This window comes from Halyomorpha halys, unplaced genomic scaffold (assembly GCF_000696795.3).
Source record: "Halyomorpha halys isolate HHAL.00 unplaced genomic scaffold, Hhal_1.1 Scaffold533.1, whole genome shotgun sequence".
Classification (NCBI taxonomy): domain Eukaryota; kingdom Metazoa; phylum Arthropoda; class Insecta; order Hemiptera; family Pentatomidae; genus Halyomorpha; species Halyomorpha halys.
The window spans coordinates 51,955-66,119 of NW_027108067.1; the positions used below are offsets into that span (position 1 = coordinate 51,955).

Sequence of the window (14,165 nt, forward strand, 5' to 3'; positions counted from 1 at the left end):
CTTAAATTTTGTTTATTTGAAAAAATTTATATTTGAAATAAACTGTTTCTGTTGTTAGCAATAATAAACAATGGACAAATACAAAATATTAAAAAAAATTATGAATAATTAAAGGAAAAATAAGAGAAATTGGAACTGGAAAATTCTAGACCACCCGATCTTTCCCAGTTGCGTTACGGTTTCGTTATCCTGGCTCCGCACCAATACACATTTTGTTGTTATTTTTAACAATTCTTTATGCTTTATTGACATTAATTATTTTTATAGCATTCCTAGATGATGAAAATAGAAAAATTCACAGATATGTAAAAATTTTAAATGCTGAAGATGAAAATGGTATGTATAGTCTTAGGTTAGGCATTACTGAGTAGTGTGTTTTTATCAATTTTTTATATTGAATTTTTTTATTTTTTCAGAATTAATAGATGTTGAAGATGTTAGCTCTGACTCAGATATAGAAGAAGTAATAGGTAATATATAATTAAATAAAAGTATAAAATAAATAATTTGTATTTCTATCTATGTAAGTTACTTGCTTATGTATTAGCTTTTATTTACTTATTAGATATTGCAAAGTATGTGTTTTTATTCTCAACTAATTTTCCTTAATACAAAAATTGTTAACTAACATATTGAAGAGCAGTAAACTGATACATGGAAGTATATAGTATTGAAATAATTAATAATGTGAACCAATACAAGCCATAAAGAGTCAGAAGCTCAGTACTTTATAACAGTAGCAAGTACTCTTGCTAGAAGAACAGTTATGGGGGGAGGAGAGGTTTTCCTAGATTTTTCCCCAATTAAGGGGAATGAGAATTTCAATATATTATTAAAAATATATATTAATTTAATTAACTAAAAAATGCAATATTATTATAATTAATTACTGCTATATCTTACATGGGGTGAGGGTGATTTTTCCCCAATTAAGAGAATTGAGAATTTCAATGTATTATTGAAAATATCTATTAATTTAATTAACTATTATTACAATTAATTAACACCTTAACTAAGGAGACATAATATTATTATAATTAATAATAGTACCTGTTATTATGTCTCCTTTGGTAATTAAATTAATAAATCTTTTAAGTAATATATACTCTGATGTATAAGTTCACTACTCTCTATTAAGTTAGTTATTAATTTTTGTATTTACCTTTATTTATCTTATTATTTTATTTAAGTTTTTGATAGTTTGTATACCTCCAACTTCACACCTTTTTGAAATCAGCTTCTTTGTTTGTTTTTATTTTCACCCCTGATGAAGACCTATATTGTGGGTTGAAACGTCGATAATAAATAAATTGTTGACTATTATTTTTTATTAATTCTTAACTGCAGTCCTGATAATCTTGAAATTCTAACACGGTCAATGAATTATATATACACACACACACATATATATATATATTTTTTTTTTTTTTGTTTTATTCTTTTTTAAATTTTAAAATTAAAGCTATGGGCACTTAGTACCTTTTTTGTATACAGATTGAATGCCTACCTTTAGACCTTCTATAATCATCTTGAGTATTTAACACCCATTCTGTGCATATGGGCTGACTTTTTAAGGGAGGCACAATACGTGAAGTATGTGACTCTTTTATATCGTTATTATTCCTCATAATCCGTTGGTTCCACTGTTTTATTGGACCATGCAATGCATAAAATAATTATTCAGAGAATTATAAAATAGTTTTTCAGAGAAAAATATGTTTAGTAATTTCTTATACTTAAATTAACTGATTATTTTGAAAAAAAAACACAATATTCAACTGTAATTTTTACTAGGAAGAAAATCAGAAAACATACAATCTAATTAACAATCAAATTTGTAAATTTATCTTGCACAAAGTTGTTCTTACAGTATAATAATAATTTTTTTTAGAATGTCTATTTAACCTATCGCTTTGAACATCCCTGATGAAGCCCTGCAAAGTAGGGCGAAACATCAGACATTAAAATAGTTATAAACTATTTGTTCTTTTTTGACCGCAACCCTGACTATCTTGTTATATATAATAAATTTTTCATTTATTATTAACTCATACTTTCACCTAATACATAATCCCATAGTCAAAAACAACTTCAGAGTTACCTAAATGTTTAGTATTGAAAAAATCCACTTTCTGAAGCTGCTGCAAAAAAATTAAAAAAATAGTATACGACAGTATGGTTCATCCTAAAGTGGTAATAAACCACTATTTTTTTAAAAAAATGTATTGTTTCTTGATGAAAGGATATTCAAAATCTTTTTCTGCTATTAATTCTGAATCTTCAAACCCATATTTAACCCCATATCTTTCTAACTCTAATAGTATAGTATAAGGCATATAAATATTATTAATTTCAATTTTACTATATAAAAGTAAGAAATTAAAAAAATTATTTCAATTTTACATATTTTTTAAGTGTGACCTGGATGATTGTAAAAGGGCCAAGGTATCCATATTGATACTTTCACTTTTCCTAGAGAAAAACATTATTTTTTTACAAATTATTAGAATTCATTGTTGTAGTATATTTTTTTTTTAATTCAGAAGCAATACAGTTTATAAAAGCTTATTAAAAGAAAAAACTTAGGTTTTCTATATGACGTTTTTTGATGAGTACCAGAGGTTGTTAAAAGAGAAAAAGTTAAACCTTTAACTAACCTGAGCTGCTGATGATTTCTTTCTTTTCATGAATTGAAAGGAAGTCTAGTTCCAACTCTCCTCAGATTGCCACTATTTTTTTTTTAAATGGCAAAGATGAGGTATCCAAATGGATATCATGGCCTTTGAAACAGATTGGCTTTTAATAAAAACAGATAGATAATAGTTTTTTTTTTAAGTCAAATTGATTTATACCGTGATTAATATATAATCCTTATACCATTAGGTTCATCAAATTACATTTTCAATGAATATATTTAGAACATGGTTTGCTCTCTTTATTGTAAAAACAATGTATTACTTTCTTTTCTTTTTTTTTTCTTTTTCAGAAAGTGAAAAAAGAATATATATAACAATAGATCCTGATGATTACAAAAAAGTGATGAAAGAAAAGTCTACTCCAGAGGACCAAAAAAAAGTTACAAAAGCAAGTCCTGAAGATTTCAAAAAGATAAAAAATAAAAATAAAACTATTATAGAAGGAAAAAAAAAGTTGAAAAAGAATAGATTCATAATTGATTCCCAAATGAAGAGTAGTCTCGAAGGTACTTATCTTATTTTAACAGAAAATTATTGTTTGTTAAAATGAAAGGTGGGTTTGAATCGGTTACCTGATATTTCAAAAATATTTCTCATTTTGATACTTATTTGAGTACATTTATATATATTTATCTGAGCCTCCTCTAACTTCCTCCCTCCCCCCCCCCTCTGAATGGACTAAATGGTCCTCAGAATGAAGCTCATAAAAGAAAAATTATTATGAATTACAAATAAGCTTAAGAAAATTATATTAGATAAAAAAAATATAATAAATCGAATAAATGTATCTATTTCTGTTGAAAAAAACAACATGAATTAAATCACTTTGATAAAATAAAATAATATCAAAGAAACAAAAATTTCCTAAAACAAAAACTGAAACAAAATTTCGAAACAAAACTGATTTACAAATAATTACTTAATTACGTAATTACCCCTTAGGAAAACTAAACAATATTATTGCAGTTTGATGGTTTGGGTTTCGTGGTGCAGTATGGTGATGGAAGATCCCCATCACTCAGGTGGAGCATCTATTTTAAGGGTGAACAGAGTGCTATATTCATACGTAAATGTAAATGGGAAGCATCCATACAACTATCAGCAGTAGACTATACTAGTAGTTTATGATGGTGTGGTAATAATAGATGCTATTTAAGAACAATAACTTCTATTTAAAAAAAAATAATAATATTTTATATATTTTCACACGAATTTGAAAATAATAGATGCTATGTAAGGACAAAAACTTCTGTTAAAAAAACCGTGCCCGTGTAGGCCTCGGCGCTTCGCACCGAGGCGACATATTTCCGTGACAACGTATACTCTATGCTAATATTACATAAATATAAATTAAAATCAATGCAATGTTATATATTTGAAATAATAAACCAGTTCACATATTGAATTCAGATATTTATTTTTGCTTGGTTATACATTAATTAATTTTTATACATATGATATAATATCCATATGTTAAACGAAGTCAATTTCCGTTACGGGACACTTTTTCTAACATGGCATCCCGCAAAATGATTTATAAGACGTTTTCACGTCAAAAAAAAATATTTTCATGAACATATGTTCACACGAATTTGAAAATAATTTCATATTATTTAAATTTAAAATTATAGAAATAAATAATAAATTATAAAAACAAATCAAAGCAGTCCCATCTTGGAAGTGCTAACACAATAGACCTGGGAACATTTTCAAATTTACTTAATTGTTTCTTGAAGAAAGATGGTCAAAAACAATTAAAGTACTCAAATACCAAGAAAAATATTTATTTGAAACTTTGTTTCCTTCACGTTGGAGGCATTTTGTCTCTAGGAAGCAAATAGAACTTGGAGACACTTTTCTGTTTACTCGCATAATGAGAGCTACTAGGCTTTACATGTTTAGTAGTAACACGTTTTAAGACCTCGAGTGGAAATAACCACGTCTCGCAAAATGGTCTGGGGTGTGTGTGTGTTGGCGCAGCCTAGCTCAAAAACAATAAGTTGTACGAAACTGAAATTACTTATTTAAGATGGGTATATGCCTGCGATGTGAAGTTCAACTTTATTGGATCAATTGTTTACATTTTCGTGATTTTCTAAAAAACTGCTCTAATAATTTTAATTAAACTTGGTATATTAATGTACAATTAGATCTTCTTTGAAATAGCCTCACAGAGCTTAAATGCTCTTTTCTAAATAGCATCCTCTTAAATGCCTTTAATTTTGTTTCTTTGAAATAATTAACCATCCCACATTTTTACTAATATTGAAAAATGGATAAACATAAACTTTGAAAGGATTTGATTAGTAAAGTTAGGGAGATAAAAGGAAAAATATTTTTTCTAGGTTGAAAACACATATCTGGAAATATGAGTAGTAATATAAACAAAATTCAGTGCATATTATATATCCTTGGAAAGACAAAGATTATAGAATAAATAATATTTAACACATAAAGTCCTAGGCTGTAGAGAATAATGAAAAACCCATAAATAAAAGGTCTGCTCTAATAACTGCTTTAACCTGCTGGGCGCAATTGTTTTTCCATTTCTCTGATCTGAATAGTCATCAAATAATCAGTTTTTAATTTCGCTTAAGTTGTATATGAGCCTTTCAGTTGACATCATTTTCAATATTGATTATGTAACAATTTAGTATTAAATAAATGATTAAGAGCAGAATATAAATTTTAGCAAAGTTCTATATTTTCAGAAAATTAATTTTCATCCTTTTTTCACTTCTTTATTCTTTGAAAAAACTGTTTTAGGCAAATATTATTTTAAAGCACCAAAAATAAAAGAAGCTGGTTATTAAAAAAATCAGGACTTATATTCTGTGGGGAATATATAAAAATTATTTTTAATCTTAAATGACAAATTTCTACAAATTAATAATAAGGTAAGAAAAGATATGAACTATTACTAAGGTTGTCAGGGTTGCGGTCAAAATAGAAATAAAAATAGTTAACAACTACTTATTTTCCGACTTTTCGCTCCGCTTTGTAGAGCTACATCAAAGCTGTTCAAGTTGATAGCTTTAGAGCCTTTGATACAAGGCTTTCATGAAAGTCTCTAAAGCTATCAACTTGAACAACCCTGATGAGGCTCTACAAAGTGGAGCAAAATGTCGGAAAATAAATAATTGTTAGCTATTTTTATTTATCTTTTGACCGCAACCCTGACCATCTTCTTCATAATTTGAAATCATATGGTCAGTTATTTATTTATATAATTACTAAAATTTTTTGGCTCAATCTCAAGAAACTTTTATTTCTTATCTGATTAGTTAAATGGTCAGTAAATTAATGAAATGTTGTATATGTATTTAAATATTAATTTTTGTATCTAAATGTGTAAAAAAAGATATTTATTAAGGTGCGATATCAACTTTATTGATTATAACTATATGTTAATTGTTAAACGTTGATTGGAAATGTTTCTATTTATTGAACTGGGTAGTGGGCAAAAAAGCCTGAAACGTTTTTCAGAAATAAAGAAGTGAAAAAAGGTTGAAAAATTAATTTCCTGAAAATAAATATAATAAAGTTTAACAAATAAACCCTTTGAAATTTAGTTGTAACAGTGAACTTATTATTTTCATGTTTCTGACATACTTTTGCAAAACTTACATATTTTGTGATGAGAAATGTTAATAGTACTTTTCTGAAAAGATAAAAAGATTAATTTGAACTCAAGATGGTGATGGGTGAAAGTTGTGTAATGCGTAATGCACAGTACCAGATTTTTTCCCCCCACCGCCTGAACAATCTCCCTTCAAATCTATAGGCTAAACTAATAATAACGTTCTAATATGTTTTTTGTTGCTACTTCCATTAACATTTAAGCATTCTAATCATTCATCCTCCCTTCCTTCCTTGTAACCAAGTCATATAATCAGTGATACTCTTGTTTGTTCTTTTGATTAATAAAGATGATAAAGTTTCTTATTAGAAAATAAAACTTTTTTTTTATTTCGAATTACATTCATACAATTGAGCGCAATTGTTAATTGTGACCCACTTTAATGTTGTAAGTCAGCAAACAATAGTTATATCTTCTACTGCTAAGATTATTTAAAAACTTTATTTCCCTGGAAAACAGAAAGGACTTATTTGTCGAATGTTTAGGTTAATGCATGTTCTATACATATTTTCTGAAATATTTCCAAGATATTTATTTTTGTTTTAGGTATTGATTTATCTGACAGTTTTGTTGATAATATTAGTGAACTTGTGGCTTCTGAACCTCCTGGTAATTTTTATATAATAATTTTCTAGAAAATTAAAAATATTTTAATTTTAAAAGTGAGCTACTTCAAAATTAAATGAGTAACAAAATTTACGACATCTATTTTGCAGGTTAAGAATTTAAGTTTAGATCAAAATAATATGAATTATTTGTTTAAAAGAAATAAGTCCATAATAACAAGACTGTTAATAAGCAGAATACATTCTTCAAATCCAAATATCTGGTCCACTCTCGCAAGTCTCTTTACCTCTTTGTCTGTCAAGTCCAATACATAAATTATTTGGTGTATCTTTGTTACTACTGATTCGATGAAAACCTTTTCTTTTAGTGTAGCTTGTTAGACAATTTAATTATCTTTCAAACAATATTGAAATTAAAAATAGTTTATTATTCTGGGAATAGGTCCCTTTAGAACAATTATGAAGTAATTTTAATTTTACAACATATATTGGCAAAAAACAGTGTGGCTACACTTAATTATATCTTATATTAAAATTGTATATATATAATTTTAGATACAGATATAAAAAAAAAACTGATTAAATACATAAAAAATAAAACGAAAAAAAAGATAATTACATCTGTACTATTACATATTGGATTAGATTGGTGAAATAAAAGGTAATTAAATAGAAGGTTTTTAAACGAGGGAAGGGTTGGTACATGATGTATGCTAGAGGGAATGTAGTTCCTGTGAAAGGCAGCTCGGGTATAAAATGATTTATCAAACGCAGCAGTTTAGTGAGGTGGAGGATAGATGTCAGATAATGGGACCTGGTAGTATGGGATTGGATTGAGACTTTGAATTACTGGCTTCATAGCATATAGGAAGGGCATTGAGTACTAATTACTTGAAATAGAAAGGAAGCTAGGAAATACTGGCATAAGATGTTTAAGTTTAGAATGAGATTACCCAGGCCAACAGCCTTACGGATTGTTCCAGGAGATTTAAATTTATGATGATGATAATCATTTAATTTAGTGCTTTTCATTTTTGTTGTTTATTGGGATTTAATATCTTTGTATATAATCAAACTAGAGCAGGTAGGATAGTTATCTTAAACATGCATATAATAGCAACCCTCAATTCATTTTTTAATAAATATTTTATTTTGTTTTAATTGTAAAATAATAGTATTTAATAAAGATTTTAAAATGGCAGGAGAATCCTGATAACCACCAAGGGTCTGAGGATTAAATATAAATTATTGTATATATTTAACTTGTAATGGTTATAAACTATTTTTGACCGCAATCCTGACCATCTTCTTATATATAATTTTTTACGGTCAACTATATATATAAATTATTGTAATTTTCAATAATCGGAAGTAAAAATAAAATATTTAGCGTGGCCATTCAGATGACTTTCCTTACCACTCACTTTACCTGCTTAGGCCACAATAATAATTCCTTACTGTATCTTCACCAATAATGGGGGGAGAGGACTCTAAAACGGCGGATAGATCTGTTGAAAACTGTGTACCCAAATTTCAAGTGATAAAAAAGGAGAAATACAAAATAATAAAGTTTTATGAATATTTATGTATGTACATACAAAAGATATAGTTAGCCAAATAAAACATTACAATTTCACTTTTGAAAAATAAAGTAAATGTTTTCAAGGGTAAGATATAGAAATTAAAGTATTATTAAAAAGTTAATTATTTTGTTGTCAAAATCCATTGAAACAAAAATCATGTAAAAGAGTATTAACATAGAGAGGAAAAAAGTGAAAACAAACCTAAATTCATTGGAAAAAATTCTTCTCACCTTTCCCTCTATTAAAAGCATTATGAGTTTAGCAGATTTTTACTTAAGAATTTAAGACCTTTAAATTTCTTTGAAGACAAAAATTATATGAATTATAGAGGAAACTGGATTACATAGTTATTGTAGGATTAAATTAGAGATTAGAGGTCCAGCGAATACATATGAATTTCCGGGCTATACATAGCAGGATTCTAATATTTTTTTAAAATTGAAACCCTTGTAGATAAGGATTTATTTACTGAATGGATATTCAATACCTAATTATTATTTTTTTCAGATTCTCTGAAAGGGCCAAATATACCCAAAGCTATCTGTTGTCATAGTTGTAGCTTCGTCTGCTTTAAAGAAGAAGAGTTAACCTTCCATATTGCTGTCAAACATCCGTCAAAAGCAGAGGTTTTGAGGACTTATACGGCTGCTGAAATTCAAGAACTTGAAAGGGAAATGAGAGATCAAGCAGACGACTGCTCCTCGTGTAGTCAAGCACTGTGGTACTTACCAACGCTGAGAGCTCACGCTATGATACATTTGACTGGGCAAGTTGGTTGTGAAGCGTGTCATCATGGTACATCAGTAATCAAACTCCTGATGGACCACTTAGAATCGCACGTGGGCTCCGAAGAAGAGGAAGATAGTGATTAGTAAATTATTTCTTGATTGAAATAGTTAATTTAAATAATTATTCTTTATTTTACTATCATACTCTTTTCTGCCATATAATTCTTATTATTATTAATACTTCTGTGATGTTTTTATATAAATAAAGTTTAATTTATCTAAAATTTGTAGCATTTATGAGAATGTGTTTTAATATCTTCTAAGTTACAATATAGTTTCTTAGTTATAATTATGGCATGTTGGAGCAATGGGCCCAGTGTATTCTAAGAACCACCAGGCTAATGCTCTTCCCCTTCACCATTACAAGTACCAGCATACTATGAACCATATGGTATTAATTCCTTACACCTAAATTATTTTTCAAGGAGAGGTTGGCAGGAACAGTGTGAAGTAAAAGAACAATTTTTGTTCCATCGACTCTTACTTTCTAAATGATGAGAATACAAATAGGGTTCACGTTATCAACCAATATATTTAGCTGGAATATTCATGAATGAACAATTTATTACAAAATAAACTGATTTAAAAATAAAAAATATACGGATAATATTTTATGTATATTAGATAAAGATACAACATATAGCCTTTTTAACTGTAAACAATTACAGTTAAGATATAAAATTCGGAAAAGAAGTAGGGAACAATAACTAAATAAGGCCAGTGATATTATATCTAACTATTTTTCAAATCATAATTATGAGAGATAGTTGACCGTGGATGATAAATGAGGAGAAGATGGTTGGGGGTGCGGTCAATGAAACACAAATAAGTATGACTAACTTATTTTAATGTGCCGACGTTTCGGCTAGAGTTTCTAGCCTTCTTCAGGGCTAAAAACAAAACAAGATAACAACCATAAGATAATAACTACAGTAAGTATAGAAATATAAAAAAATAAAAAATAAAATATAAACAAAATAATTTTACACAAACAATGAATAGTTTTACAAGATAGAATTAATAAAATTAAGTGATGAGAGAAGCGGGAAATAAAATGTAGACATAGGTAATTGAAAAAGTGGGTACAATAACTTAATTAAGCAAATGAAATAAAATAAAAGTTATATAATGTAAAGAAGTATGAACAAATTAGTTATTATTAATTTGAAATTTAAATATGGAAAGAAAATGAAAATTGAGAGGAAGAAAAATATATGTAACAATAATAGATAATAAAGAAGCAAATTATAAGTATAGTGTACAAAACTTATAACGCGGGCAGGAAAAAAGGATAAAAGTGGAGTAAATAAGGGGAAAGAGTAAAATAAGATAAAAGTAAAATAAGAGGAAAGAGTAAAATAAAGAAAGGGGAAAGAAAACAAAAAACATGAAAACCAACCTGCTCGCTGAAAAGTTGAGCACCTAATGGTAGTAGCGTAAAATGGTCAAACTTAGAACTAAAAAAAGACGTTACAGCAATGACTCAGTGTTATTTATAAAGAAACCGTTACGGGTGGGTGAAAATAAAAATAGACAAATTTTTAGAAGAAGACAGCGTGTGAGAGGGTGATGACAAAAGGTGATAAGAAGAATTAAAAATATAAATGAACTAACGAATTATCGAATAACGAAGTACCGGAATTTTTTTTTTTTTTCAAATCGTTTTTTACGATACGATTTTTCAAATCGTAAACATAACAAGAAAATGAATATTATTAAAAAAATTCTAAGTAAAACCATCAAAATAAAAGCAATATAATAAAAATAAAAATATACAAATTATTGTTAGACAATTTTTACCCAATAGATATTATAAGAAAAGCATGAAACTCGGCAATAAATATAAATGACAATTTGAACATACAAATGGAAAATGAAAGTAATAGATAACCAGACATAAATATCACAAAAAATAAAAAGTTTACAAATATCAATACATTATCACAAAGTTTGAACAGAACCTTTAAAAACTATGTTTTTTTATGAGTACGTCAACTTAAATAAATAAGTTTTGTTAACTTATCTTTGCTGACCACCTCAAATAAAATCAACTAGTAAATAATAAATAAGTAATTTGTATAATAACATGAAGGACAAAATCAATAATAAAAAGAAAGAGGGAGTGATTTATAAAATCATTTATCTGTTAAAGTAAGATGCAAAAATTAATTTTTTATTGTATACATGTTGATCTGTGGCAAACTGTGAATATATCGATTGAGCCATTTGTAACAGTCTGTAATCTTTTGTTGAGTAAATAGTTGCCACCTAGCCTTTATTAGGTTTGTGTTCTTTGTTCTCACTACAGTAAGAACATTTTATGTTATTTAACCGTAAGTAATAAAGCAGTAAGAACAGTAAAAACATTTTATCTGTGTCCACCACCCACACATTCAACACTATCCTAGAGTATATTATGGGGAGGGTGTCTCATATAGACAATTTATATAAGACAGAATTTATCAAGCTACTAATGATTGCAGATTGTAAGAATAAAAGTAATGCTAAATATAATAAAAAAAACTACATTAGTAAGAGTATATGGAAAAAGGACAGCTTGATTTTTAGAATGTTAAAATACTTTATACATAAAAGAATAGCTATAGAATAAATATTTTATAAACAATGAAAATATGAGGAAATTTATATTAGGTTTCATACATTATTCCTAATATCCATCCAACAATTTTTTTTTGCCTTAGTAGATAATTTAATTCTCTTTTAAATGAGCATCTGTAATGTTCCAAGAGATGTAAAAATGTTATACTTATTTGAAAAAATTACAAATATATGTATGGAAACATTCACAGAATACTTTAAAAAACATTTGTACTAAGTTTATCAAGCCATATCTCTGCTACTAAAAGTTCTAATTCAGATGATTTTCTGTTAAGAATTTAATACCTTTAAAGTGATATTAAGGGATTTTTCATTATTGAAAAGTCTGTCGCAAATCATTAGAGCCATAATCTATAGAAAAGCTTTGTGGTGGTACACAATGACATTAATTATTAACTAAAAATAGAATAAGGTGGTTTAAATTATAAGAAAAAGTAACACCAAACACAAATTTATTATACGCAGTCTCTTCTGTTTGTTTTTTAAATAACAGATTACATTAACACATTTTTACACAAGACATATATTATAAAAAAATTTCAAATTAAAAAAAAAAGTTTTATTTATTTTTAATGTTTCAATGAGAAAAATAGCTTCTATTTACTTGGTACCCTATCTCTTATTATATTTAATATACATTTATTTATATATTACATATAAATTATAAATATGTATCAATGAATGTATATAATTAATATAGATACATACAAACACTTATACATATCGAATAATACATACAAAAGTTTGTGTTGTCTTTTATTTTACTTTGGGTGTCATTACAGAAAAATTATAGAGTGTTTACGATAAAATAAACTAAATTTTAGTTAATGTGCAAACAATTCATTTATAATTTACTTTTAATAATTTTAAAGATAATTTATCTTCTTATTTTAAATAACAATAATGCAAAACCATACGAAATAATGAAAACGCATACTATGTTCAATAATCTATTACACGTACGTTAGAGTGATATAATATAGAACACTAATAAAAATCAACAAACTTACATGTAAAATTAGAAAGAAAGAAATACCAATTTTTTTTTTTTTTAATTTTATTTTATAATCATCACTAATTAAAAGCGACAATTAGTTTACTCCATGATAAACAGACAAGCAGGGGACATGGACAAAAGATTATCGTATCCTACAATAAATATTCCACACACATAACTTCTTAACCTTAATTTAATTACAAATTTCCACAGACAATGTAGCCAACCTAAGTTTCTATGTTGGAGTTTATTACGAAAATTCTTCGGCCAATTTTTCTTTTTTTTTTTCAATGTTTACTTAGCGATAAAAAATGTTTATTGGCCAATACAAACAATTATAATAGAAGAAGGGCAGCAACACTTAATAAGTTCAACTGTAGGATTTAACACCAATTTTTCCGAATATAGTTTCCTTAAGTTATCATATTACGACAGCTCTCCCTGTCTGGCTGTTTATAGTTTATAGACACATGCTAGCCTAGTTATTATTTAAAATACATTAACATTTACTCGTTTTTGTGTTATGTCTTATATAAAAAAGTGTCGTATCACTATTTGAGTGATTTCACAGTGCAAAAACTCATTACTTCATAAATACAAAAAAGACAATAAATATAAACACTTATGGTAAAGAGCACCTTATGACAAACAAATGACTAGAAAGAAGAGAGAAATTAAATTTTTTTTCTCCCTTTTTTTATTTATATTTTTTACTATTGAGCAAAACTTAAAAATTAACAAGGACGGAGTCATACACATAAAAATTAATTAAAATAAATAAATTGAATTTATAACTTAAACTAATAATTAAAAAAAAAAATAAACAATGAGATCTCAGTTAGGTAAACTCTCTTCTTAATTAAAAAACCACTCATTTTTTCTTCTCTGAAGATTGAGGATGAGCTAAGGAAACCAACCAACCTTCGGTCCTATACCTAATGATAATATTGCACTTTGTTAGCTAAGGCGCATTTTTTTAGTCAGAGGTTCACTTTCGCCTTCTTTGTTGTTATTAATGTTTGTATTATTATTGTTATTATTCCCATTCCTTTCAGAGTAGTCTAATCCACAACTTTTCTGTAATTAAAAAAACAACAAGGTAATTAATTAAATTGGAAGAAGATAGTTGACCATATAAAGTAGATTATAGAAAGATAGTCCCGATGGCGGTCAATAAAGGCACAAAATAGTAGAAAAAACTATTTAATGTTAACCTACAAAATAGTAGAAAAAACTATTTAATGTTAACCTACAAAATAGTAGAAAAAACTATTTA

At 27.1% G+C, this 14,165-nt stretch overlaps 2 protein-coding genes across 15 annotated transcripts in view; one reads left to right on the forward strand and one right to left on the reverse strand.

Moving 5' to 3' along the window:
- LOC112211113 (DNA ligase 1) overlaps nucleotides 1-9,516 on the forward strand; it is a 20,024-nt gene extending 10,508 nt beyond the window's left edge. For 4 of the 5 annotated variants that reach the window (XM_067046442.1, XM_067046445.1, XM_067046444.1 and 1 more), the window contains exons 5-9: nucleotides 268-336; nucleotides 417-470; nucleotides 2,987-3,202; nucleotides 6,883-6,945; nucleotides 8,993-9,516. In XM_067046442.1, coding sequence (XP_066902543.1) covers nucleotides 268-336; nucleotides 417-470; nucleotides 2,987-3,202; nucleotides 6,883-6,945; nucleotides 8,993-9,357 — 767 coding nt within the window. In that variant the 3' untranslated portion in view covers nucleotides 9,358-9,516. The remainder of the gene's footprint in view (nucleotides 1-267; nucleotides 337-416; nucleotides 471-2,986; nucleotides 3,203-6,882; nucleotides 6,946-8,992) is intronic. The other variant, XM_067046446.1, reaches the window with a different exon arrangement.
- Nucleotides 9,517-13,721: 4,205 nt separating this feature from the next.
- Rfx (regulatory transcription factor Rfx) overlaps nucleotides 13,722-14,165 on the reverse strand; it is a 43,111-nt gene continuing 42,667 nt past the window's right edge. For all 10 annotated transcript variants that reach the window (XM_014425804.3, XM_014425801.2, XM_014425800.2 and 7 more), the window contains one exon: nucleotides 13,722-13,966. In XM_014425804.3, coding sequence (XP_014281290.1) covers nucleotides 13,847-13,966 — 120 coding nt within the window. In that variant the 3' untranslated portion in view covers nucleotides 13,722-13,846. The remainder of the gene's footprint in view (nucleotides 13,967-14,165) is intronic.